At 44.0% G+C, this 24,556-nt stretch overlaps 1 protein-coding gene across 16 annotated transcripts in view; it reads right to left on the bottom strand.

Moving 5' to 3' along the window:
* The window catches only part of UNC79 (unc-79 homolog, NALCN channel complex subunit), a 144,316-nt gene extending 121,664 nt beyond the window's left edge, over positions 1-22,652 (bottom strand). For 6 of the 16 annotated variants that reach the window (XM_008165747.3, XM_042858647.2, XM_008165748.4 and 3 more), the window contains exons 1-6: positions 16,496-16,594; positions 14,479-14,599; positions 8,430-8,734; positions 4,783-4,953; positions 2,027-2,119; positions 116-171 (exon numbers count right to left, since the gene is read on the bottom strand). In XM_008165747.3, coding sequence (XP_008163969.1) covers positions 116-171; positions 2,027-2,119; positions 4,783-4,953; positions 8,430-8,734; positions 14,479-14,599; positions 16,496-16,526 — 777 coding nt within the window. In that variant the 5' untranslated portion in view covers positions 16,527-16,594. Of the gene's footprint in view, positions 1-115; positions 172-2,026; positions 2,120-4,782; positions 4,954-8,429; positions 8,735-14,478; positions 14,600-16,495; positions 16,595-22,316 lie in introns of those variants that run through there. The other 10 variants (XM_042858643.2, XM_042858644.2, XM_042858646.2 and 7 more) reach the window with 7 other exon arrangements.
* Between the last annotated feature and the right edge of the window lie 1,904 nt (positions 22,653-24,556).

The raw sequence follows: 24,556 nt of genomic DNA, 5'->3' as shown, positions 1-24,556 counted from the left end.
TGGAGATCACTACTTCTGACTTTCTGGCTCAAAGTGACTACAGTTTTCAAGCCATCTGGTTTTCTTTATTGTAAACAACATTGTCTATATAAGGTATATTTGGTCACAAACTTACTTTCCATACTTCTTGCTTATATTTCATGAGGCATTCCAGTAACTGACAATGATACACTGAGAGAGAAAAGACCATATAAGCATGACACTGAAATGGAAACTCAAGTTCAAGAAATGGCTTGTGTCGCATTTAGTTTAGTTTATTGAATCTACATTCTGTTTAATTCAGTGTTTACAAAGTGAACACTCTGCTATGGGTTCATTGTCCTGGGGTTAGAGTAGATAATTGAGAGTCAAAAATTAAATATCAGTAGTTTGTTGATGCTGAGGAATGCAGTAAATGATGAGACTTACTAGTGTACCAATTTTGGCACTTACTCTTTGCACAGAGATGGAGTAGTTCCCTTTGCCTACATCTGATTTATCTGCCTCTTCACTTAGACCTTGTTTTTATGGCAGTATTTTAATATATAATGCCAAATTCAGCTCTGGTGTAACAATGCTGTGGCTAGAGCAGGGATCTGGGAGCAGGGCCGACGAGAGGAGGGGGGAAGCCAGTACAAATTACTGGGGCCCAGCGGTCCGGAAGGGGGCCCAGGGCCCGGCTTCTCCCCCCCCCCCCCCCAATTGGCCCTGTTTAGCCAGTCCGCCCTTGCTGGGGGGCCCCAAAAAATTTTTTCACTGAGGCCCAAACCCACTCTCGGCAGCCCTGTCTGGGAGTCAAAAAGCAAAATACTTCATACAAAAATCTCATTCATATTTAAAATTTGTCCTAAAAATAGCTTATTTCTAGGTTGTGGCCTACTTTTATTCAGCTTTGGTTAATTATGTTTGTATTGTGGGAGACTTCTTCACATGCTCATGGTACAGACAGCCCAGTGCATTTCAATATCTACATCACTTAATAAATAAATAGAATAGGAGAGAGTTGTTTACGGCAAAGAGAGTCAATTCCTATGGGTCAAATGTTGTCTTCACTTGACAGTAGTGTGACCTCACTGATTTCACTGGGGCTGCGCCAGTGTTCGAGAGGTGCCTTCAGGTGCTTTTTAATTACAATTAAATTAATTACAGTTTATTTTGGAGCCCGTAGACAGCAATTGCTGTCTTGCTAAAGAAGTGACAACAATTGTGATTGTAGCAGTATAGGAGTCCAGTATATGAGACAATAAAACAGATTCTATTGACCTTTAATTATGACTGATAGTGGTTAGTAATGATTGCTAAGCACTGATGTTAGAATGTTCCATTTTCTGATGTTAAGCTAGAATAAGCAGGACTGCTTTAAAGTCTCAATTTCACCGTACATGCACAAACCAATGAAAAAATATTTCCATCGATAATGATCGAAATTTATAGATAGGGAGAGTAAGAAAAATACTGCTTGAGAACTTATTAGAGTTGGATTTAAGAATATGTACTTTATATGTTTTGACATGTGAGGTTGACAATTTGTGTTTTAATGGTTATAAAGCTGTTGCTTTTTTCAGTCTCAACATCTACTGTCACTAAATATTTATGGTCTGATTCCTGACCCCGTTCTCTGACCCCCAATACCCACAACTGTGAACTTTAAATCAATAGAAATTGGTAAAATACGCTTAAAACACATAATTTTGCACATCCGTGAAAATTTAATTTGATAAAAATAGGAAAAAATACTTACAAATAATCAACATTATCCATCAAAATTATAAACCAATAAAATTAAAATGGAATCCTGACAAGCCTAGTTGTCTGGAACACTGCTGCTTCAAATACCAGTCTCAGAAATGCCAAGTTTTAACTAAAAGGACTATTTTTAAATCCATTTTCGCAATTCCAGTATGGTGAGGAGGAGCATTTCCAATTGTCTGAACTTCCAGCGAGCTGAGTTCTCAAACAAACACTTTCTTTGATGTAATATTTCATGACTCATACCTTTACAAAGAGAGAGAGATACAAACAATGGTGCATATTTATTTATACATACCAGGATTTGATGTGTACTGCATTGCAATCATTAGCATTGAAGATGCAGATAGATTGACGTGTGCAGGCACTCCTTCTCTCCTTGAAGATCCCACTTAAAGGGAAGAAAAAATATCTCCTAGTGTACAGCAAGAAAAATTAGAAAACAACTGCACCCAGTTTAGATTTTGACTGACGCAAATAAAATGCATAGGGATGCATGTATTAAAAAAAAAAAAAGACAACCGTGATGGGGCAAAAGCTCTCTGATGGCAAAAGAAAGACTATTGTAGATGTGGTGTTTGCTTCCAGGGTTTTAGCCTAGTTCCCCTGAATAGCAAGGTTTCTGTCTGAGAGCTGTGCTAGTAAAACCCTGCTCCAGAACCGTGGCTCTGAAATGTTTTCAGTCTGCAACCCACAAAATGGCCAAAATTCAGCCCACAACACACCATATCCCACAATCCTTTGCTGTTAGGATTTAGGTCCTGGGGGAAACAATGGGAAGCTTAGGGGAGCTACTGAGTGGGGCAACAGGGTTGATGAGAGGACTGGTGTTGAGGAATGTGGGTGGGGCTGGAGTGGAATAGCGTGCTGGCTGTTGTTGGTCTATAGTATAGATTAGTCCCTAGGCAGCATGATTTTAAACACTATTCTCAGATTAAAAATCCCATTCCTCACTAGCTGGAATAACTGTACTAGGACATTGATACCAACAGCAGTATTTAAACATGGGAGCTATGATTCTGATAGTAGGGGATAAGACCTAATAGACCCTAGCTGGAGCTTCTGCTGCTCTCCTAGTGGGCTGATCAATGTTGAGCTAGTGGTCACCACCAGCTAGGATCCTGGGAAAGCCCTGAAGATTGAGGGTATTTATTGGGCTGCCATCATTCATCTCCTGATATTGATTGCAGAAACAGAGTTACAAAGCAAAGACTTAGTGGAGCCTGTTGCTGGGGTTATGTGGAAGAGAAGCTGTGAAACAGTTCAGCAATGTGCTATAGATGGCCAGACCCATAGATCATAGCACTCATATCATGAATATAATTGATACCCCTGAGTGTACATGCCACAAGTGTAATTACCTCAGATTTAATTACTGCTGTGCTGGAACTATTCTCTGCCACGTAGGTAGCCCAGTAATTACATGCCACTCAAAACAATCCCCAAATTATTATGGCACGATCTGTTTGTGATAATTTATATTGCGAAATACGTATTCTCCCGCAGTTCTGACCTACCATTTAAAATACAGTCTATAGAGAAAAGGTACCATGCGGTATTAGAAACAAAATATAGAGTTGTATTGATTTATACAGTGATTTGAGAAAGCTGTGTGAGGAAAAAAGCAACTGGCTAACTACTGCTCTCAGTTACATATGTACAATATCCACTGGGGGACTAGTATCCATTTAACTAAAGGGAGAATTAGGCTTAATAGGTTGTTTTGGAGAATAGTTTCAGAGATTTGAGGAAATACAGGATTGGAGGAGCACTCTATAGAAAGTTCTGCATTGAATGCATTTTTCACAGATTAGCATAATGGATAGTTCAACATTCTTTAAACCACAGTGAGACTACTGCATATTGATTTGTATTTCTATAGGACCTTCCATCCACAATATCAAAGAACTTTAGAAAACATAATAGAATTAAGCCTCACAAGACCCTCATGATATAGGGAAGTATTATTATTCCCATTTTACAAATGGGGAAACTGAGGTACAGAGCTGGTAAGTGGCCTGCCCAAGGTCTCACAGCAAATCTGTGGGAGAGCCAGGAATAGTAGATAACAGACCTCCTCAGAGTGCTATGCTTTAGGACACTAGACCATGCTTCTTCCCATATTCTGTAGAGATTTGCTGTGCAAAACTCCCAGTACCATTAATGGAGCTCTGAATGCAGAAATAGTTCATACTGTTAGATAAAGGACTCTAATATCCTGGGACCAACATGACTACACAACATCACTGCATACAACAAAGGTCTATAGGGCTGATAAGAAAGGGGAATTTAGCTGGTTATGGTGCAACTGACTCTTGTTATAGTCCCCAGTCTCCAAATGTGTGAAATGTGAAAAAAGATGTATTTACAGCAGCTACTGAAAGGTCAGCAAGCTTTTATCAGGTACATAGATGAGTGTTCAAAACACAGCTAGTCAGTACTGCTTTGGATCCACAGCTTGCGGGGATTTTAACTTTATGCAGTAATTCAATATCCTTTCAAAGAAAAACAGAAAATCAACTACCTATCAGATTCATTCCTGACAATTACAATTAGAACAGATTCCATTGGCACCCATAATTACTCAGTGCAAAACAATAAGATAAATAGATAGAGCCAAATTCTGCTATTGGATGTCCATCAGTTATATTGACAGTAGTTGTTCATGTGCATCCCGATGCAAATGTTATACATATTGCTGTTGCATCTGTATTTTCAGGAACATATTGTACATTTGCTCTGTATTCAGGATTCCCATTGCTACCATTGGAAGCGCTCTGTGTAATTAGTACAGTATATCACCTTAAGATGTTTTATTTCACCCTTTAAGTGAAAAGAAATAACCGAATAATACAACATAAAAAGTAGACATTCTGTATAACTTCTTCCTCTGTTAAGAGCAGCCACATTGAATTATATTTTGTAGTAAGCAAGTAGATTAATATGTAACCACATCCACATGCTAAATAAAACATTGATAACTATGGTCTAATGTTATTTCAAAAACCTACGTACTTTCTGAAATGTAACATTATTAGAATGAATTCCACTTACATATAGCCATAGGCAGAAAAGAGGTACTGAGATACTCTATAATATCCTTGTGCAGAAATGGTGGAAAGGTGGCTAATGTTGAAATCATTGTATAAGGCAAAGTACTCAGGATGTCATCATTGAGAAAAGGAAGCAAACATGTGGTTGTGTAAAAAATCGACTGTCCAAGATCTGTCAAAGAAAATTCAATAAACAGAGCATCATTATATTTAAAAAAAAAAAAAAAAAAGATGTATTTTTTGGTTTATGGACTATTTACAAAACTATCATAACTTACACTTAAATTGTGCCTTTCTCCCCAAAATTGTTTAGAAATTTAGTTGATATTTAAACAACACACAGGAATCACTTCACCCACCATTATAATGAATTTCCTTCTAGGGTGGAAGGAGGCAGCTGTTTAACAGCAAATAGCAACAGTTTAGAGCAGAGGTGGGCAAACTACAGCCTTGGGCCACATCCAGCCCGCAGGACTGTCCTGCCCGCCCTTGAGCTCCCGAACTCTCCCCTGCTGTTCCCCCTCCCCCGCAGCTCGCTGTGCTGTCAGCGCTCTGGGCAGCGGGGCTGCGAGCTCCTGCCAAGCAGCGCGGCTGCGAGAGCCGGGAGCTTGCCCCGGTGCTCTAGATTGCGCGTTGGCATGGCTGGCTCCGGCCAGGCGGTGCGGCTGCCAGTTCTGGTGCTCTAAGCAGCATGGTAAGGGGATGGGGAGCGGGGGGGTTGGATAAGGGGCAGGGGGTCCCAGGGACTTGTCAAGGGGCGGGGGTGTGGATAGGGGTCAGGACAGTCAGGGGACAGGGGGGATGGGATGGGGTCCCTGGGGGGGGCGGTTAGGGGCAGGGGGTTCCGGGAGGTGGCGGTCAGGGGACAAGGAACGGGGGGGGGGGTTGGATGGTTTGGGGGGCAGTCAGGGGGCGGGAAGTGGGAGGGGGCGGATAGGGGGCAGGAGCCAGGCTGTTTGGGGAGGCACAGCCTTCCCTACCCGGCCCTCCATACAATTTCGGAACCCTGATGTGGCCCTCAGGCCAAAAAGTTTGCCCACCCCGGGTCTAGAGGGAAAATGAACTCTGTGAAACCATCACAGGAGCATGGATGGGGGCGTGGGTTTAGGTAGGGAGAATGCCACTATCAGAGTTAGAATTTGGCCAGCACATTGGTATATAAATCGACCTATTCTTGTACAAAGTGCCATAGAAGCTGTCATAGCCACAGGAAATCAGAACCTATGTTTTAAATCTCATTCAAAGAGCAGCAAAGTGTCTCCAGAACACCAGACGGGGGCACTAGTTCTGTGCTGATTCAGAGGGAAGAATGTCACTGTATTTTCAACACTACAAGTGATTAAACTGCTGAATTCATTACCACAGTAAGTCATGGAGGCCAATAACTCACCAAGATTTAAAAAGAGATTGGATATTTATATGGATATCAAGTATATTCAGAGTTATCATGATTAATTATACCAAAAATTGTGGAAAGGATATTAAAACTTGTGCTTCGGGGCTTAATCCAATCTTTAGACATCAGGATCAGACTTGTCAGGAGGGAGGCAGATTCTTCCACATTTGCCTTCCTCTGAAGTATCTGGTGCCAGCCACTGCCAGAGGATACTGGACTAGAGGTACCCTTGAGTCTGATCCAGTCTGGCAATTCCTATGTTTCTATGAATCACAAAAACCGCCTCCTGAAACAACTGGGTTTCTAGTCCAAGCTCTGCAACTAACTCACTGTGTGCCCTTGGGCAAGTCACTTAGGCAGCCTGTGCCTCTGTTTTCCCATCTGTAAACTGGGGATTTTTATACCTACCTTTGTAAAGTGCTTAGAGATCTATGGCTGAAAAGCACTCTACAAGTTCTAACAATCATTAATGTATTCCATTTTAATGTTCCTCAAAGGTCCTCCATGCAAGGGCCACATACTGCAGGATACAGAGTGCCTCTCTCTTGCAATAAATGCTCAGCATCTTGCACAAAAAGTAGTAAGTACAGACGTGGCCTAGCTTGTGAAATTTGACAGGATCAAAATACAAGTGGTCTGGCTGAAGGCACAACAGCATTGCTCTAGATCTAAGTTGTTCTGATAACTACATTTTATTAAAGAAATTACTAAGCTGAAGGAAGGAATAAATTACAAGTTTAATTGCAAATTTTAATTCACCGTACAGACATCATATCATCTCTTTTTACATCTATACTGGAATCAAAATATATTATCTATCCAAAAGGAATTCTGAAAGCAACAGGGAAATCTTTCCTGCAAAATGAAGTCATATACTTACCAAAACTTAACAGCCTGGAGCACAGTTCTCTCCACCTCAGTGTACAAGTGACACCCATTGAAATCAAGATAGATACTGGTCTCCTGAGATGGGGAGAACTGGGCCCCAGGCTTTCAGGAAAGATAACCATAGTCTACAAAATTGCATACTAGAGGAGTTGACTAAGAACAATATAAATAGCAACATGTGATCAAAATCTAATACATTTTGTGATGAGATGATTCAAAGCACTGTGCAAAACCCCCTATTTCTGTATATTCAGACTTACAATCCTTTCTTTTTACCCAGTGACATTTTAAACCAGTCTCTATTACAGTGGTTACCAAACTTGTTCTGCAGCTTGTGCAGGGAAAGCTACGGCGGGCTGGGCTGGGCCGGTTTGTGTATCTGCCGCGTCCGCAGGTTCGGCCAATCGCGGCTCCCAGTGGCCGCGGTTTGCTGCTCCAGGCCAATGGGAGCTGCTGGAAACAGCGGCCAGTACGTCCCTTGGCCCATGCCGCTTCCAGCAGCTCCCATTGGCCTGGAGCAGCGAACCGCGGCCACTGGGAGCCACCACTGGCCGAACCTGCGGACGCAGCAGGTACACAAACCAGCCCGGCCCACCAGGGGCTTTCCGTGCACAAGCGGCGGAACAAGTTTGGGAACCACTGCTCTATTATATTTGATAAAAGTTCTTAACTGTATTTTAACAATCTACTTTACATTTTACTCAGAGATGGACCTGATCTGCACATCCCTGAGCATTAGTGGGCTTCAGAATCCAAACCCAAAGCCAGATCCACAAGTTGCAAATAGGCTCTGACACTTCAATGGAGTCAAACGAAAAGGCCAGATAAAAATACTTCCATTTTTGGAATACGTTGAAAATCTAGATCAGTTTAGGCCCATCTCTATTATTTTATTAAGGCCATGTCTACACTACAAAATATGTTGACCTAAATACATCAGCACACAGCCACCACACTTATTAAATCGCTTGTGTGCACGCATACTTGGGTCCTTGTGTTGGCAGTTCACCTCCTTATCAGGAGCGCTTGTATCGATTGAATTGTCAGTGTAGGGCATTGTGGCATTGTCCCTGAAAGCCAATAACAGTCAATTTAAGCAATGCAGCATCTACACTGACACTGCGTTAACCGAATTACATTGATCGTGACTCTATGCCACTCAGGGAGGTGGTGTTACTAAATCGGCGTAGAGAGGCACTTATGTTGGCAGGAGCCAAATTTACGTGTAGACACTTCCACAGCTAGGTTGACACAAGGCAGCTTACGTCAACGTAACTGTGTAGCATTGACCAGGCCTTACATACCACACATGGATTCAAAGCACTGGATCTACGTGTACGGTAAGGATTCAAAGGCCTGCTTACCATGCTGACCATGCTGTAGCAAAGGAACTAGATCCAGCAGAGTCACCAATGTCACGTAAAGTCCTTGATAGTCCAATGATGGGTAGTCTGATAACTGAGCATCACGACTTTGCTGGCCGCGTTCAGATGGAGCATCTCGCAGGACGCTGTAAAGGAGGGAGCGAGTAACAGTAGGGTTGATGGAACTGACCTGTGGTCTTAGAGATGGGGTGAGTGGGAATGGCACAGGAAAAAGACACATGGTCATGGGCACTGTCAAATTGGAGGCATCTTGATTCTCCTTCTTCCCTGTGCGGGACAAAATGCTGTTGGGGGGACAAAGAAAAAAAAGAGACAACAAAGACACAAAGAACAGCACATTACATTGAAATGACACTATAAAACAAATAATAAAACACCAGATACACCCCACATAAGATGCAATTTCTACCAATACCAGTGTGTTGGCAAATCTAGCAACCATTCACTTCCATGCTTCAAGATAGTAAAATTAAAAATTGCTGTTTGTAAAAATTTCCATTGCATCTCATGTGTTATCTGGTTCATAAGGAGCAAAAATATAAAAATGCATGTTTCAGTGCCATACCCATGTTTCACAGTTAAGCAAAATTTGGGACTTGAGCTGCTCGCTATGCAAAGAATAGCTGTGTTCAAATAGCTGGAGAATTTGCTTCTGAGAAGATTTGGGGGAAATACATTTTCAGTAAGATTGTTTGAACCAAGGGAGTGAAAACTTGTAAAATATAGGTGTGGCACTTTGAGAAACATGTTTTAGCAAAGAATAAACATGTGGGTTTGTTAAGATAGTCTTAAAAATCACATGTTTATCGCATTAAAATAATGTCTGTATGTATTTTATGATACTGTTTCATGACATTCCGTCAGTATCATTTGAGATAATGAAGTTTAAACAGGCACATGGATTTAGAAATAATATAATATTTCTAAAATGTTAACTAAACTACATTTGGAGAAGCTATAAAATAATATATAGTAGATGATCTTTAGCATATGTTTGTGAGCTAATGATAATGGTTGTTTATGTGTGTTTTTAATTTTGCCCATGTTTGGGGAGGAAACATTTTATTTTATGAATACAAACACTCTTTTGTTAAATAGTTTCTTCCAAATCTAAGGGCTAAGCAAGCAATACCAGTTATAGAACTGCACATCAGACAGTGTGTTATCATACATTCCTGCTGCTACGTACTTACGTTATTATTCAACATAACTCACTACAAACTAAAGGAAAGATAATTTCAAAAATTAAAATTAAAATTAGTGGGCATCAAAATAGAGGCTAAAAATCAACCAGCTTGCTATGTCTTTTTAAAATTGTTATAAACATGTTAGTCCAATTGTTCTGAAATGATTAATAATTTTTAAAATAGAATAAATTGCTGCTTAAGCAACAAAGCTATATTTTGGCTAGCCTAACAGAAAATGAATATGCATTACAGGGTTATCTAATAAACTTTTTCATGTTCCTATAAAAGTATCATATACTATTTTAATATATTAAACCATAGACCAACTTGTTTTACATGTACTGTACCTGTAGGGTGAGCTTCCAAAAGTGGCCAGTGTTGGCGTACCTCTACTCCCATTGAAGTCAGTGTTAAAACTAGTAAAGTATAGGTGGGGCACTGAAACATCCATGGACTTCAGTAGAGCAGACTTAGGTCAATGGTAAGCGCTTTTGAAAATTCCACCCACCCTACACAGAATTCAGGCCCCAATCTTGCAAACACTTAAACACACATGTAACTTTACTCACATGTTGTCTCATAGAAGTCAGTATGACAACTCACATGAGAAAGCTTCACACATGCTTATGTGTTTGCAAGAGAGGGCCTGATTTATTTGCCATATAAATTTTATTACAATTTTTACAAGTATATCTCTGAGCAAAGATGGCTAGAGTCAGGCATGCCTGATCTCTCAAGTATGCAGATGTTATATAGATACAATATAATCTACCCTAAGAAAAGTTACTGCATAGTGTTTTGGGGGTTTTTTCTTATTGTGCCTTGTATGCCTGTAAATTATTTTGGTTTCTGTTACCCAATGTCCAGTCTAAGAAAAGTGGTAATAAGACTGTTCTGACAGTTTTTATGAAATCATATCACTAAACCAACCAAGATCTATTAGGATTTTAAAAGTGAATTATCGGAGTGCTGATTCCTCTTTTTTGGATTCGCTTTTTTTTATTTGCTTGACTTTCATACGATACATTTTGCAGCTTCTGATTTGAGATGTGGAGGTTTAAATTACATTCAACCCCTCTCTGTGAACAGATGCTACCCAGTTACCCAACAAATCCAGTTCCTTGCCAACACATCACTCCCCAGAAGTGCTGCCCCCTGGGAGCAATACTTCCAGGAGGGACATTACAGCATTAATAAATCCTTGTTTTGGAAAGTGTAAGGCAGTGATGGCTAACATTCATCTCAGGGCCTCCCTCCTCCTTAATATGAAAGTGGGACCCATGGAGACTACAGGTCCCAGCATACAATACTCCATCTTGATCATGGAGGCCTTCTATTCAATTCAGATATTAGGGATGTGCCCCTACCAAAGCCCCAGTTCCTACCACTCCCAAACTCAGAGGATCTCTGGATCTGGATATGCAGCTGACCCCAAGTTCTATAATGCGACCAGTCAAAACTCCAGATCCAATAACAATCCTGAACTTTGAGAAAGTTTGGCTGCAGATTCAGATCTGGCCACTGTAGCGCGTTCCCTTTTCTACTCAATATGGAGCACTGTACACTGGGACCTGTAGTATCTGCAGGCCACGTCCATACTGAATCTGTCCCACTATATGCAAATGAGTTGCCAATGCATCTCTTAATTGGTCAAAGTTTGGGCTCCCTTGCTGCAACATAGGCCAGTCTCCAAATTACTACCTTCCCGAGGTGTTTCTTTGAGAAATGGTGTCAGAGAAATTGCATCTCTCCACACACGAGAAAGCAGTAAAAATATCTTGTGCATTAATAACTGTTCATTAAATAAAGAATTTTGTCTATAGTTAAGAAATCCACAGAGGAGTTTTTTCTAAGAAAACAAGAAAAAAGCGGATGTTCTATAAGAAGTTTATTATGTTCTAGGTCAATCCTCAAGTGAGGGAGGAAAGGTTGGAAATGAGTAATGCATGAAACTTAAATTCATGCTGTAATGTAAAGAAATGCTTCTGCCCAAAGAGAAAATTGAGAAGGAGCTAAATGAATCAATATGTTATGCATTGTGTATGGTGATTTTATGTGATGTTTATTCATAAAAAGTAAATACCTCACTTTTTTCAACCATAGCCACTTCTTCCCGCCCCCACCCCTGAGCCTGTTACATAGTTGAACGTATATAAACCAAAGGACCAAGTTAATCCCTATTGCAACTAAATTGAAGCTACTGGTATTACACCAGATATGACTTTGACCCAAAACAGTGGGACTGCCCCACTCGGAAGAACTAAGTCAATATGTTTATAACTCAGAAAAGTAACTGTATTGTCAAGGTACAACAAGTCGCAAAAGCTACACCTGCTAAGGCCTAGTACGCTAACAACTGAATGGGGTATATTTGACTGTGTTTTATACTCCGTTGTGCAATAATGAGTGTGGACACACTCATAGTGTGAGAGGCAGAAAGAAGACTTGGGATGCAAGCCATTCAGGGAAACTCTTGAACAAAATCTTGAGCAAGCCAGGGTATTGAGATGTTTGTTTAGGATAAGCCTTCTTAAGGTCCCTGAAAGGGGAATTGCGTGCACTGGACAGGAGTTTCCTTCTTTCCACTTGCCACACTTAGTGTAGAGTAAGGTGTTTTGTCTAATCCCTGTCTTGGTGTGAACATGTGTATGAAGTTGTGGTGGGCTCAGCCACAGCACCCAGGTCCAGAACCAGATTTCAAACACTCCAAAGTTAAAGGAGGTCTGGATTAGAGATTTGATCTGGCCTATTTTAAGGATACAGGCAATGGCCTATATGAAATTCAGGTCTGGATCCAGGGCTGGATTTCTAATGGCCTCTCCCTAATTTGGGGGATATTCAGATTCAGCATTTTGATTTGCCCATTATAAAGAAAGAGGTCATCTCTGAAATTATATCCAGATCTGAATATACATTGTGAGTACCACCTCAAACCTTATCAAGTTCAGGGTAATCAGTACCAGGGTTTTGGTTCAGTCCAACCTCTAGCATGAAATAAAGAAGTTAAATGGAATTGCTCCCTTCATATGGAATTAACAATTCTGCAGATTTAAAACAGCCACACAGAAAAGGGAGTTGTGCAGACCTCTAAATTCTGCTTTTGTAACCTATAAAACTATCTGCTTCACTTAGTCCAGCAACTTGAATGCTCATAAGGTGTGAAGAATTTCTCACCAAGAATACACTATGCAATGTACTGCTCTGTGCAGAGTTAGGTGACACAGTGATAAAATGTTTGCACCTTTTCTATTCTGCAAATTCCAACGGTGCTGCCACTGATGGAGTTCCACCCAAATGGGGATTATCCTAGTGTATACCTTTGAGCAAGTCACTAATGAGAGGTGAGAGGGAGAGTACATGCCATTTGCATGGCTGAATAGCTTGGGAGGCCCACTCAACTTATGCTGAGGCTGTTTTGCTGCACACAGAGTCTTGTGTGCAGTGTTTGCCTGATTTTCAAATGTTTTCATTATTTGATTAGCCAATTAAAAATACACAGACATGGAATAAGAACCACATTTCCTAGCTACTCTCAATATCCCTATAAAGATTTTTCAGCTATTAATGTAACATATTAATTGAACATCATTCCATTTGTTGGACCTGAAAGAGCCCTTTAAGTTAACACAGGTGTGTTCAGCACCCTAAAATATTCAGTGAGCTAAAAATTTCATGATGGTTAAATGATTTTATTCATGAAATCTGGGAATGTGAAGTATAAACACAGCTCCTGAGAGTTTGCAGCCAAAAAGGGATTCTGTGGGTAATGTGTATTTCTACATACGTATTTTTCCCGTTAACATAGAACAGAGTGTTTCTGAATTCCATGGTCTCTGAATGTGGGCTCTCAATGAGTTTTTCATTCAATTTTAATACTTGCTTGTTAACATATTTTAGAGCAAGAGAGAATGTTTCTTCTCTCTAAGACAATACAAATGGCCTAACTTCCAAAGCAGCCTCTGAAAGTATGGGTGCAATTTTCTAAGCGTAAATATTTTTGTAGGTGCAAATCAGGTAGTTATACACAAAAATGCACTGTCAACTCAAAACTATCTGCATATGAAAAAATAAGCCACAAAAATGTAGGCATACAAAAATTATATCTGCAATATCAAAGGCCATCTGAAGGCCACTTTGAAAATTCAGGTCAATGAATCCATTATACTGTGGGAAAACTGGAATATAAGTAATGTTCCTAATGAAGTCCCAAACCTATAACAGCTCTCTTTAACAAGTTGAAAGGTCATATCACCTATCTAAACCTATTCTCTAATCATACTTCGTACTTATTGGTTTTTATATTGCAACGAGAGTGGACTAAACCAAATCACTAGATCAGAGCAACTCTGAACCGTTAATGTCATTCAGATCCAGATCTGGATCCAAACTTTGTGCCTATGCCCATTGCTATAATAGGCTGAACCAAAATCCAGATCTGAAAGCCCACTGAATTATGGACAGCTCAGCTTCTAGTTTTGCTGCTCAGTCTCATCTCGGTAGGATTCTACAGTTTTAGGATTCTCAGAGAGGTCACAGTCAAACTTGTGAAATTTTATAGCAACCTTCTCTCTTCTTTACTTCAAGCACACGTGTGCACTCCACTAACCTATAGTAGGGCCAAGCAAACCAGGTTTTGTTTTAGAATCAGCCACTCAATAAGCAGCTCAACTGAGCAAATTGGGCAACAGCCACTGCTGTAATTAATTTATACCATACTTTTAATTATATTGAGCTCTGACTCCTTCTGGTTGAGCATTGATCCATAAGATCCATTAACCAAGAAGAAATCAATACATATCCCCTAACATTTTTTCTCTTGAAGAGCATAATTTAAAACTTACCTCAATAAAGTCTGAGAAAAGTATTTCAGAGTGTTTGCAATGTCAGTTCCAGAGGGCACAGGGTAAATGTTGTGAAGAACGCGGTTATGGTATTCCTGTAGGTAGCGGATCTTGGAAGCAACTGGATAAAAAAACAAAAACAGAGAGACTTTCATTTAGCTTAGTTCAGGTTAAGACACCATATCAGTTTTCTACCCCTACTGTAGTGTTAAAATCCATGCAGTGAGCTAAACCTAAGAGACAAGTCTTTCCAATCTTTATAGTGGCTGAATAAATTGAATACTTTGATGAAGGAGGGAAGAAAAAGGAAAAATTGTATATAATATTTTTAAATCTGTTTTAGTCCTACTCTGTGCTAACAGATCAAACAAACACTTAGTGCCTGTCTCGTTTTTTCCATTCATGGATCTCAAGCCTCATTTATAATGTTATGAGCTGGGTGAAACCTTGTCATGGATTGAGTTCAAACCTCTTTGAGATTGGTAGATGTGACCTATAACTATATGCATAAACCCCACCTAAGACAAAAGGGTGTGTGTGAACCCGGGGAGCTCCTGTCTGAGTATTGTTTTGGGTAGGTGTGTGAGTACAAGGGAAGAGAGATCACACAGAAACTAAGGTCAGCCAAGAATAGAGTGAGAGATCACCTGCAGCAGCAGCTGAAGGCATGTGGCTAACCATGGAAGAAATCTAGGGAAAGGTTTTTGGGTCACAAGCTCAGGCTGAAAAGAGTGCTCTTGGTGCTGTGAGCAAAAGAAGCTGTTTGTTTCCTTCTGCGCTCAGAGACACAGGACTTTGTACATTCTTTGAAAACAAAATAAAGTGTATCCAAGAAATACTGCCCTATAGATATATAAAACAATTTAGGAACAAGGTAAGACCATCCATCATAACATGCCAGACTACAGCTAAATGTAGGTATCTCTTGAACACATTTGCTGTATATATTTTGCTTTGATCAACTCCCCCAATTAACTATCCTATGTATTTATTAAATACAAAAACTATGGTAAAAATATTCAGGTTGCAAAGTCAAGCACTCAAAAGTTAGGAAATGCCAGAATTAAGCTTGCCTATGCAACCTGAATTCAGCTCTGTTGGATGTATGCATTATGATACAGATTTTAATTACATGATCATATTTTTTTCCCCCCAGGACCTCTGCACAAAATTGTGTATGCCTAAAGGGGAGCTTAGGTGGAGGCTGTATCTCTAATTTTATTGATAATTTTAATAATTTAAAAAAAAAAGTCCACTCAAAGTCTCCTTTTTTCCAGTGTGCAATTATTCATGTTTGTATTTTTGCACTAGCAAGGTTTTGCATAAACAAGCTACATTTGTGCATCCAACTGGGTATTGATGGCCTTGTGGGTCATACTAGTCATATTTTGTCCTCAACTATCCATTTAGTGGACTCAATACAATAATATACAGATGGGTAGAACCAATAAAATAGAAGGCTAAAGAATCCAGTAGCAAAAATCACGTTCTGAGTTCTGAATGACTACAGAATAAACATGTTAAATCTTATTCAGTGATTATGCAAGGCAAGGAAGGCTTTCTTTCCCTCCACCACAATATCTATGACATTCTGGTTAGCAGGACTGGTGCATTTGGGTTCTCCACTTGTGAGCAAAACAGGTATCTCAGATTTAAATGGAAAAAGCTTTTCTAGTACACCATGTATTCTCCCTGAGTATAATGTATATTATTACTGTTTACTGATACAGCCTTATAGATGTAAATGGCCCTTTACAAATATGTAAGAATATGGATCCCTGTTCCTAAAATCTCATTAGACAACTAGACTATAGAACATCCTTTGTGTAGGTGCTCAGATTCCACAGTAATGAGAGTCATACAGTATAAATACATGGCTTAGATTAGGAAAGAGCCTTTTCTATTTACTAAACGTTGTTTGTGATGCCAGTCTCCCTGGTGTAAAGGATATGAAGCCTAGTAGATTTGTAAAATAATCAGGTCACAAATCAGATTTCCCAACCAAAGAACAACTCACAGCTGGATTTATAGTTCATTGCAGGTGCCATGCTACGCAGTCAGATGTCCATAACTGAAATAGGAAAACCGATGCCAGAGATATTAGTCAAGCTATATTTTAAAGAGCCTCCTTCATCTCTACAGCCACTTGTTTTCAAGAGAGGGGAAAAGCATGTCAGGAGTGCTGTTTTGTGCAAAGTAGGAAACCTGTTTATTTCTATTAAGCGGGTTAGTGCCCCAAATGAAATCAATCAACATAAAAGAACATTCATAAACACAATAGCTAGATAATAATTTTGTTTCTAAAATGAGTCACTTCACGTTGCTTTTGGTATCAGACTACACCTCCCATAGAAATGTAATTGTTATGTCCCAGGTTAATGAGAGCTTTTTTGAATGAAAGCATTAAATCATATTGCAAATCTTTTTTACCTAAAGATAGGCTCCTAAATCCAGTGCAGGCATTGGATTATAAGTAACTGATTTTCAAAAGTCTTGAGCATCCATAAATCCTATTATCTTCAATAGGAAGTGCAGGTGTTCAGCACTTTAGAAAATCAGGCCACTTGTACTGCTATGTCTAAATATGGATTTAGGAGCCTTGCTTTAGCTATCCATGTTTTAAAATGTTGACGTAAATATCTGCTAGCTTCAATGTCTATCTCCACGCTGCATGTGCATCTAAACTCCCAAATTCCTCTTTGACACAAGTGTAAAAGCTGGGTTGGATTCTTTGGAGATGGTTTCCTTGTTTGTTTCAAAGTCCTGGACAGGAAAATGGAGGGTAGTTGGCATTCCCAGAACATTACTTACCATGAGCAGATGCCAGTTTTTATTACTGGAGGAAAAGGGAATTAATGGGTGGTGTGGTGGGTCGGTGTGGCTCCCCTCCTGCCCAGCAGAGGGAGCACCCTTGCAGGCACCCGAGTGGGCGGAGTCACCGCCGCCTGTTCCCACCCCCCGGAAGTCAAGGGGCGGGACAGGAAGTATAAAGGCCTGCTACTGGAGCTCAGTCAGGACCCAGCCGCCGCATGGAGCGGATGTGCCGCCGGGAGACCCGAGACCGTTGCCCTAACTGACCGGGAGCTCCCCCGAGCCCACTACAAGTAGGAGCCGCCGGAGCCCCCCACACCCTGTATTGGGAGGAGCCGTCGGACGTGCCCCGCGCCAACTACGAAGGCGAGGAGCCTCCAGAGCCCCTCCGCCCCTGTTGTTACCCAGAGGAGCCGCCGGAGCCCCAGTGGCCGGACTTCCCCGAGGAGCTGCCGGACCTGCCCCCAAGCCCCGGGCGAGAGGAACCGATGCTGGTGGACTGGCCCGGACCCGGCAGCACCAACAAGGTAGGCCGTGAGGGGAAACCAGGAAGTAGCCTGGGGGTAGCTGACCCCAGTCAGGCTGCAGACGCATGTGAGCCGACGTCAGTGTGTTGCCGGCAGGATACCCCACTGACCAGCAGTGGTGATAGCCGCTGCTAGGGCCCCGGGCTGGGACGCAGTGGAGTGGGTGGGCCTGCGTCCACCCCTGCCATCCCGCTCTCAGGTGGCAGGCTTCCCCGTCACCCAATGCTCAGGTATAGGGCCCTGGGCCTACCCTAGCTGTTTGTTTGCTCAGCCCCTGCACCAGAGGGCCTGAGCCCTGAACTAACTGCTTGTTTGCTCAGCCCCTGCCTGAGGGCCTGAGCCCTTAAACTGTTGTACTGTTACTCAGCCCCTGCACCAAAGGGCCTGAGCTCCTTAAATTGTTGTACTGTTGCACGGAAGGGCCTGAGCCCCTTTAACTGTTTGCTTGCTCAGCCCCTGCCTGAGGGCCTGAGCTGTGACTGTTTGTGCCCCGCCCTGATCCAGGGCCTGGGCCTCCGAATTACTCGTTGCATTGTCGCTCAGCCCCTGGACCCAAGGGCTTGAGCCCCTGAACTAACTGGTTGTTGTTCCATCAGTGGTGAGTTGGTGTGGCTCCCCTCCTGCCCAGGAGGGTTGAACCCCAGCATGAACCTCTTACAGGTGGTCTCCAGGTTGTTTGCTGTCAGTGGGTGCTATTCTGTGCAATAGCTCAGCTCCATTGGAGTGCTGTGATGTTAGGCCTAATCATTGACTTTACTTTTCAGAATGTGCTCAGAAGGAGACCCATGTAGCGGATAAAGAAGAGTAGCATGGCAGGTGACCTCCTGTGACCCTCTGTTGGCTGTCACCATTATACCTTTTGTTAGGATGCCCTGGTATTGCTCAGAGCCGTAGGAGACAAACTGTTACTTGGTCATGTATTCCTGCGGAGTTCCACACCACCAATGATTAGAATTGAATTTTTACTCTTCTGATCTGGTCAGTGTATTCTTTCACTTTAGTTTTTTCTGTTGTTTCATGGCAAATTCTGGACTCATCATTGCTTGTTACGCCTACCTGAGACAATCTGCTTCTTGCCTGTCAGTCAAGCAGGACAGTAGCAGTGGCAGCATCAGTTGAGGCTTGAGGGATAGCCTGGTAGTGGTGCATAAGCCAGTGTAATTCTTGTTGGAAATCATCACCATTTGTCAAAAAGTGCAGGTGAAAGAGAATTGGTATTATGCAAAGAGCAAATAAACACACTTTACAATGTGATAAAGAACTAGGCAAGGGAGGAGCCTTGATAAACATATTATAAAACAGAAGTTCAGTGGGTTAGGAATTTCTGGATCCCCAACCTGAAACATCATGAGGAGGAGAAAGCCAGCTTCAGGACCGGAACAGAGGAGAAATCCATGAGCTGGGTCCACAAGTGAATCCCATTTAAAACCAATGTACACACCAAAACTGTAAAAAAAGGGGGTGAGTCCTTAAAAACTAAAAGGAACAGGGAGAAGGCAATGCCAGTGTGAGGGCTCCAGAGCAGCACAAGGGGGAGAAACAGTAAATAGCTGCCAGCAAAGTGAGTGAAAGAAGCTCAAAGTAGAACAGGCCAAGAATATTAGGGATGAGGGAACATGAAGGCTCATTACAGAAAGGGAAAACATCAAAAATGGTGCTGATGGACAGGATGGCTGAAGCAGAAGGAACTGTTCCATATATCAATGTGAAATAATCAGAGGTAAGATACAGAGTAGCACGAGAAGGGGGAGCAGGTTCAGAAAATGTGAGAGACAGAGAAAAAAGTAGCACAATGGGTGAGAGCAGAACATTGCATCGTACACAGAGGGAGTACAGAATTTTCTTTCATTTTTAAGACTATAAGAATGGCCATATTGGGTCAGACCAAAAGTCCATCTAGCCCAGCATCCTGCCTTCTGACAGTGGCCAATGCCAGGTGCCCCAGAGGGAATGAATAGAACAGGTAATCATCAAGTGATCCATCCCGTCGCCCATTCCCAACTTCTGGCAAACAGAGGCTAGGGACACCATCCCTTGATTTATAAAAATGCACCCTCCATAAAGCATGCATCTAGGCCATCAGCACAACACTTAAAAGACAAAAATATCAGCTACTATAACTTAGAGATTAACCCCAAAAGTTTTAAAAAAAAGATGTCCCTTTGTCCTAATCAGGCAAAAGCCTGTAAAAACACAAAGGCTCTGCACTATAACCTGAAGATCGATAGACATGGACCAAAGAGAGAAGTGAATTTCATCATCCAGAATGTCGGATGAAATGATTCCAGCTGAGCCAAAAGTACTCTAAGCCCTTGATCACAGAGCAATCCCAACACATCATTAAGATAGTGCATCAGGAGAAAAGGTTATATGGATTCAGTGCTGGTCTACAGGGGCATTTTTCTTAAAATTTCCCCCTATTGCATTAGCAAATATGCCAGTTATTAACAATAGTGAGAGTGCTGATGTGGGCCAGCTGCTTGCATTCTAATCACCATCATCTGACTTTGCTGACAGAGTAGATCTAGAAAACATGGCAGTTAAAATGTCAGTGGCTACTAGCAGCCACTCTAGGGGTATAAGTAAATGGAGCTCTGCTGCTAACAAACACCAGGAATGGGGAATAGTTTGAAACAATAGAGTAGATAAGGCAAGAGAATGATGACTTCTGTATATTCACAGAAGATGTATGACGTGAGCCAGAGCAGCAGGCCAGCTTCCCTACTCCATCAATGAGCTTCTTCATGGGTAGAACACTTCTAAGACTATGAGGGGCAGATCACGTTCTATGTTAGTTCAATCTGTGGGCTCCCTGCTGAGACTCTTGGATCAATTAGTTGGGTGACTTTTTGACACAGACACTAGGACCTAAGCTAAACTCTCACTTCAATTCATACAAACCAATGAAGCTGTCAGCTCACTTTGGGTCACTACTGATCAGGGCTAGTGACCAAGAAGTGTTAGGCTCTGTATTTAATCACTAAATCCACAAGCCAAACCGAGCCAATCAATCACTTCCTCCCCTTCCCGCCCCAACACATAATTGTGTTGCTTTCCTATTAACAGAGCATGTAAATATTATCTCATTGGAAACATGCAAAGCAATAGGTGAAACGTTTAAGGGCTATTAAAAGCAACAAAAACAGTTTGTATCAGTACAGGTATTGAAAAATCACCAAGTGCAAGACTTCACAGAGAAGAGAACAGGCACTGAAAATGATGTACAACAACATTGAACAAAGGCTGGGAAGCTTTAACCCACAGCTGCCATTTACAGCAAGGGAGACTGATCAAACACCTAAAACCAGGCCTGAACCAGAACCAGGGCCTGGCTTCCCTTCTATCCTCCTTCCTCCTGTCTTGGAGGAAGGCAGAAAAGCCTCCGGTTTTTAAGTCCGATATCATGCAGAGCACAAACTGGGCACCCTTGACAGGGTTTCTCAGCAGCTGTGTGAAATAAATCGCACCGCAGAGACGGCTAGACACCCCAACACAGCTCAGAGCACAGTGACAGGCAGCTGACAAATTGCAAGGCGCAGTGTAATAGATCCCCCTGACACGCCCTCCTCCACCTGCCATCCGCCCCGGTTCACGTGACCAGAAGTCCCGGGGCTCCGGACACCGGCAGTGGCGGGGGAGAGCGGCTCGGGGCCGCGCGAGCGGGCCATATAAAGTTTATCGGCTCGAGAGGGACCCCGGCTGGCTCCTTACCCCTCTAGGGGGGTAGCGTCCCCGCGCCAGCATATCCCGCCGGTGTACCGGCCGCCGCAGCTCAGGTAAGGAGCCAAGTCCCCCCTGCTCCCTCGTCCTGGCTCCTCGTCTGAGCCCCCCGTCTCCCTCCTGGGGGAGCAGCCCCCTTGCCAGCCCGGTGCGGAGCTCGCACTCACCAGCTCCAGGAACTGGAAGCCGCACCCCCCCCCCCCCTCCGTCCCTCCCTCCAGGCTTACGCCGCCATTACAGCTGCAAGCCTGGGAGGGAGGAGGAATGCCGCTCAGCTGAGGAGCCAGGACAAGGGAGGAGCCAGGCCCAGGCTCCTTACCTGGCCTGCGGCGGCCGGCGGAACATGCTGGCGGGGACGCTAGCCCGCTCGCGCGGCCCCGAGCCGCTCTCCCACGCCGCTGCCGAGGTCCGGAGCCCCGCGCCTCTCCCGCTCGGCTGCGCTCCAGCGGCTCCTTCCCGGCGGGGCAGCGGGACAGGACGCGCCGCATGTGCCCGGGGCCGCGGGGAGGGTAGCAGCCGCTGCGCGGCCGGTGCCTGCTAATTCCCCCGGCCCCTGCGAAACGGCTTTTGGTTTTTTTTTTTTTGTTTGTTTTTTGGGTTTTTTTTGTTCCACCGCCCCCCCCGTCCCGATATTTCAGTTCTATGATGTGGTCACCCTAGTCCCTGTGACCAGGACCATGGACAGTGCAGCGCCCCTCCTCCGCCGCACCCGGACACACACAGCAAACCTCCCCCGCCCTGGCTGCTCCCTCGTTTCCCAGCGAAGGGGCCGCTACTTACACTGCTCCGCTTTGGTGGACATGATGTTGTCCGGGTGGAAATGTTTCGCCCCAATGTCGGTGGCCTTGGGGTTCTTCTCTCCCCCTCAGCCCGCGATGAGCGATGGTCCCTCCCTGCTGCCCAGGCGCGAGTGGCTGGCCGAGCTGCGTCCCTCCCACCCCTCTGCCGCTACCATTCTTGCGACGGCAAATCTAGCCCCGAGCAACCCTCCGGAGGCCTGGCCTGCAGCTGGGAGCCAAACGCGCCCCGACAGCTGCTGCCGCCGACGTGAGGGGCGGAGGGAGAACGGAGAAGGAGGCGTGAATGGGGGTCCTGGTGAATTGCACAGTGAGCTCTGCCAGCGAGGAGGAGCGATTCCATTCACAGGGAACAGCCTCTTAAAGGGGAAGCGCTGCTCAGCCCCTAAACTGGGGCTCTGAGAATACTGGGAAATTAAAGCGCCCCATACTCTTTAGAGCTGAGGTTTTGCAACAGACGCTTCCCCCCCCCCCCCCTTCCCCCAGGCTTGCAGCGGCTGTTTCTCACACACACACACACACGAGTTTTGTTCTGGACCTGACTACAGAACCTTCCTGATACCCCTATCTCCTGAGTGCTGATAATGTACAAATGCAGGGCCCCTGGACATAGGCGGCGTGTGAACCCCGCACCTTTCGGGGCCTTTCCCCTTCCACCCAAGCCCGCCCCCCCACCCTCCCCCCCGCAGCTAGAGGAGCCCCAGTCTAACAGCCCTGGGCCCTTCATTCTTTAGTGCATTGGTTTTATCATTTCTGTAGGGCTCTGGCTCCCCTCCCCCAAGCAGTGGAGGCCTCTGCTTCCTTGCAGCCCCATCCTCATCCCACTATGGATAATTTCCCACACTTCAGCTCCCAGCCAGACCCCCAGCTTTCCATTCTACTTCTCAGTTCCTCACTCCAACCTCTCTGTGCCCTCAAATCTCCCTCAGTTCAGGACAAGGGAGAGATGGGCAGGCTAGTCAAGGTGTGTGAGTATCATCTCTCTTCCATTCGTTTTTTTGGGGAGAGAGCAGAGGTGAAAGTACGGTCTGGTATGGTGTACCCGCAAGAGCCAGTACACCGTGCTGGATCGCACCGGCTTCCGCGGCAGGGATTTAAAGGGCTTGGGGCTCCCCGCAGCCGCGGGAGCTCCCGGCCCTTTAAATCCCACCCGCAGCTCCAGCGGCTGGGCTGGGGCCGGGTTTTAAAGGGCTCAAAACGCCCCGCCACTGCGGGGAGCCCAGAGCCCTTTAAATCCTGCTGGAAGCTGGGCTGGGGCCGGGATTTAAAGGGCTCGGGGCTCCCCGGCTGCCGGAGCTGCGGTGGGAATTTAAAGGGCCCAGAGCTCCGTGGCGGCCGGAGCCCTGGGCCCTTTAATTTTCCCCTATCTCTGCAGCTGGGAGCCTGGGGTTGATTTAAAGGCCTTGGGGCTCCCAACCACAGCTGGTGCCCCAGGGCCTTTAAATGTTGAGATGCCCCGCCTTTCCGGATGAGGCCACGCCCCCCACAGGACTCCGGCACTACAGGTAAATCCTGTAAAATACTTCAACCCTGGGGGAGAGGCTAATTCAGTGGGTGAATCAGTGTTCCACACCCCCAGTGGTTACTAGTTCCAGGCAGGGCCGGATTAACCAATAGGCAAATAAGGCTATAGCCTTAGGCCCTCCTACTTTTAGGCCTTCCTATTTTTAGGTGCTACTGTAGGCTCTCCATTCCATAATGAAGTAACAGCTGAGCCACGGTAGCGGGGCATTCAGAATTTTTTTGTCTCATTAGATATTGCTTTGTACAAATTAATCTATCAAGATCGTGAATTCAATTTATGGTGGTTGTGATTTTGTCTTTGTGGGCTAAGTAAGTGTGAGCGCAAGCAGTATTGAACTTTGTACACAGTAGGCCTACACTGGACAATAGAAACCATGTCAAAGAAAGGAGGATGGCAGAAACTGAAGGAGGCCAAAGAAAGATGGCAAAGACAAGATGTAGTGCTTCTCTCCTAACTTTTTTTCCTCCTGCTAAGTCTGGTGGTGAGGAAGTCCAGGTGAATACCAGCCCAAGTGAACCTGCTGTGCCTGATGAAAAGGAGCAGCCTCCTGTGACTTCTCTAGCTGCAGTCTCACCCCACTCCTCTGAACATTTTCCCAGTGATAGTAATACAAAAATATCCTTCTCCAACCATCCAGGTGAGTGGGACATGACTTCTCAAGATCTCATTACATATTGGACTGAGAAGGGCTCACAGAA

This window comes from Chrysemys picta, chromosome 4 (genome assembly GCF_011386835.1).
Source record: "Chrysemys picta bellii isolate R12L10 chromosome 4, ASM1138683v2, whole genome shotgun sequence".
Lineage (NCBI taxonomy): Eukaryota > Metazoa > Chordata > Testudines > Emydidae > Chrysemys > Chrysemys picta.
This window is presented reverse-complemented; position numbering and strand designations above follow the sequence as displayed.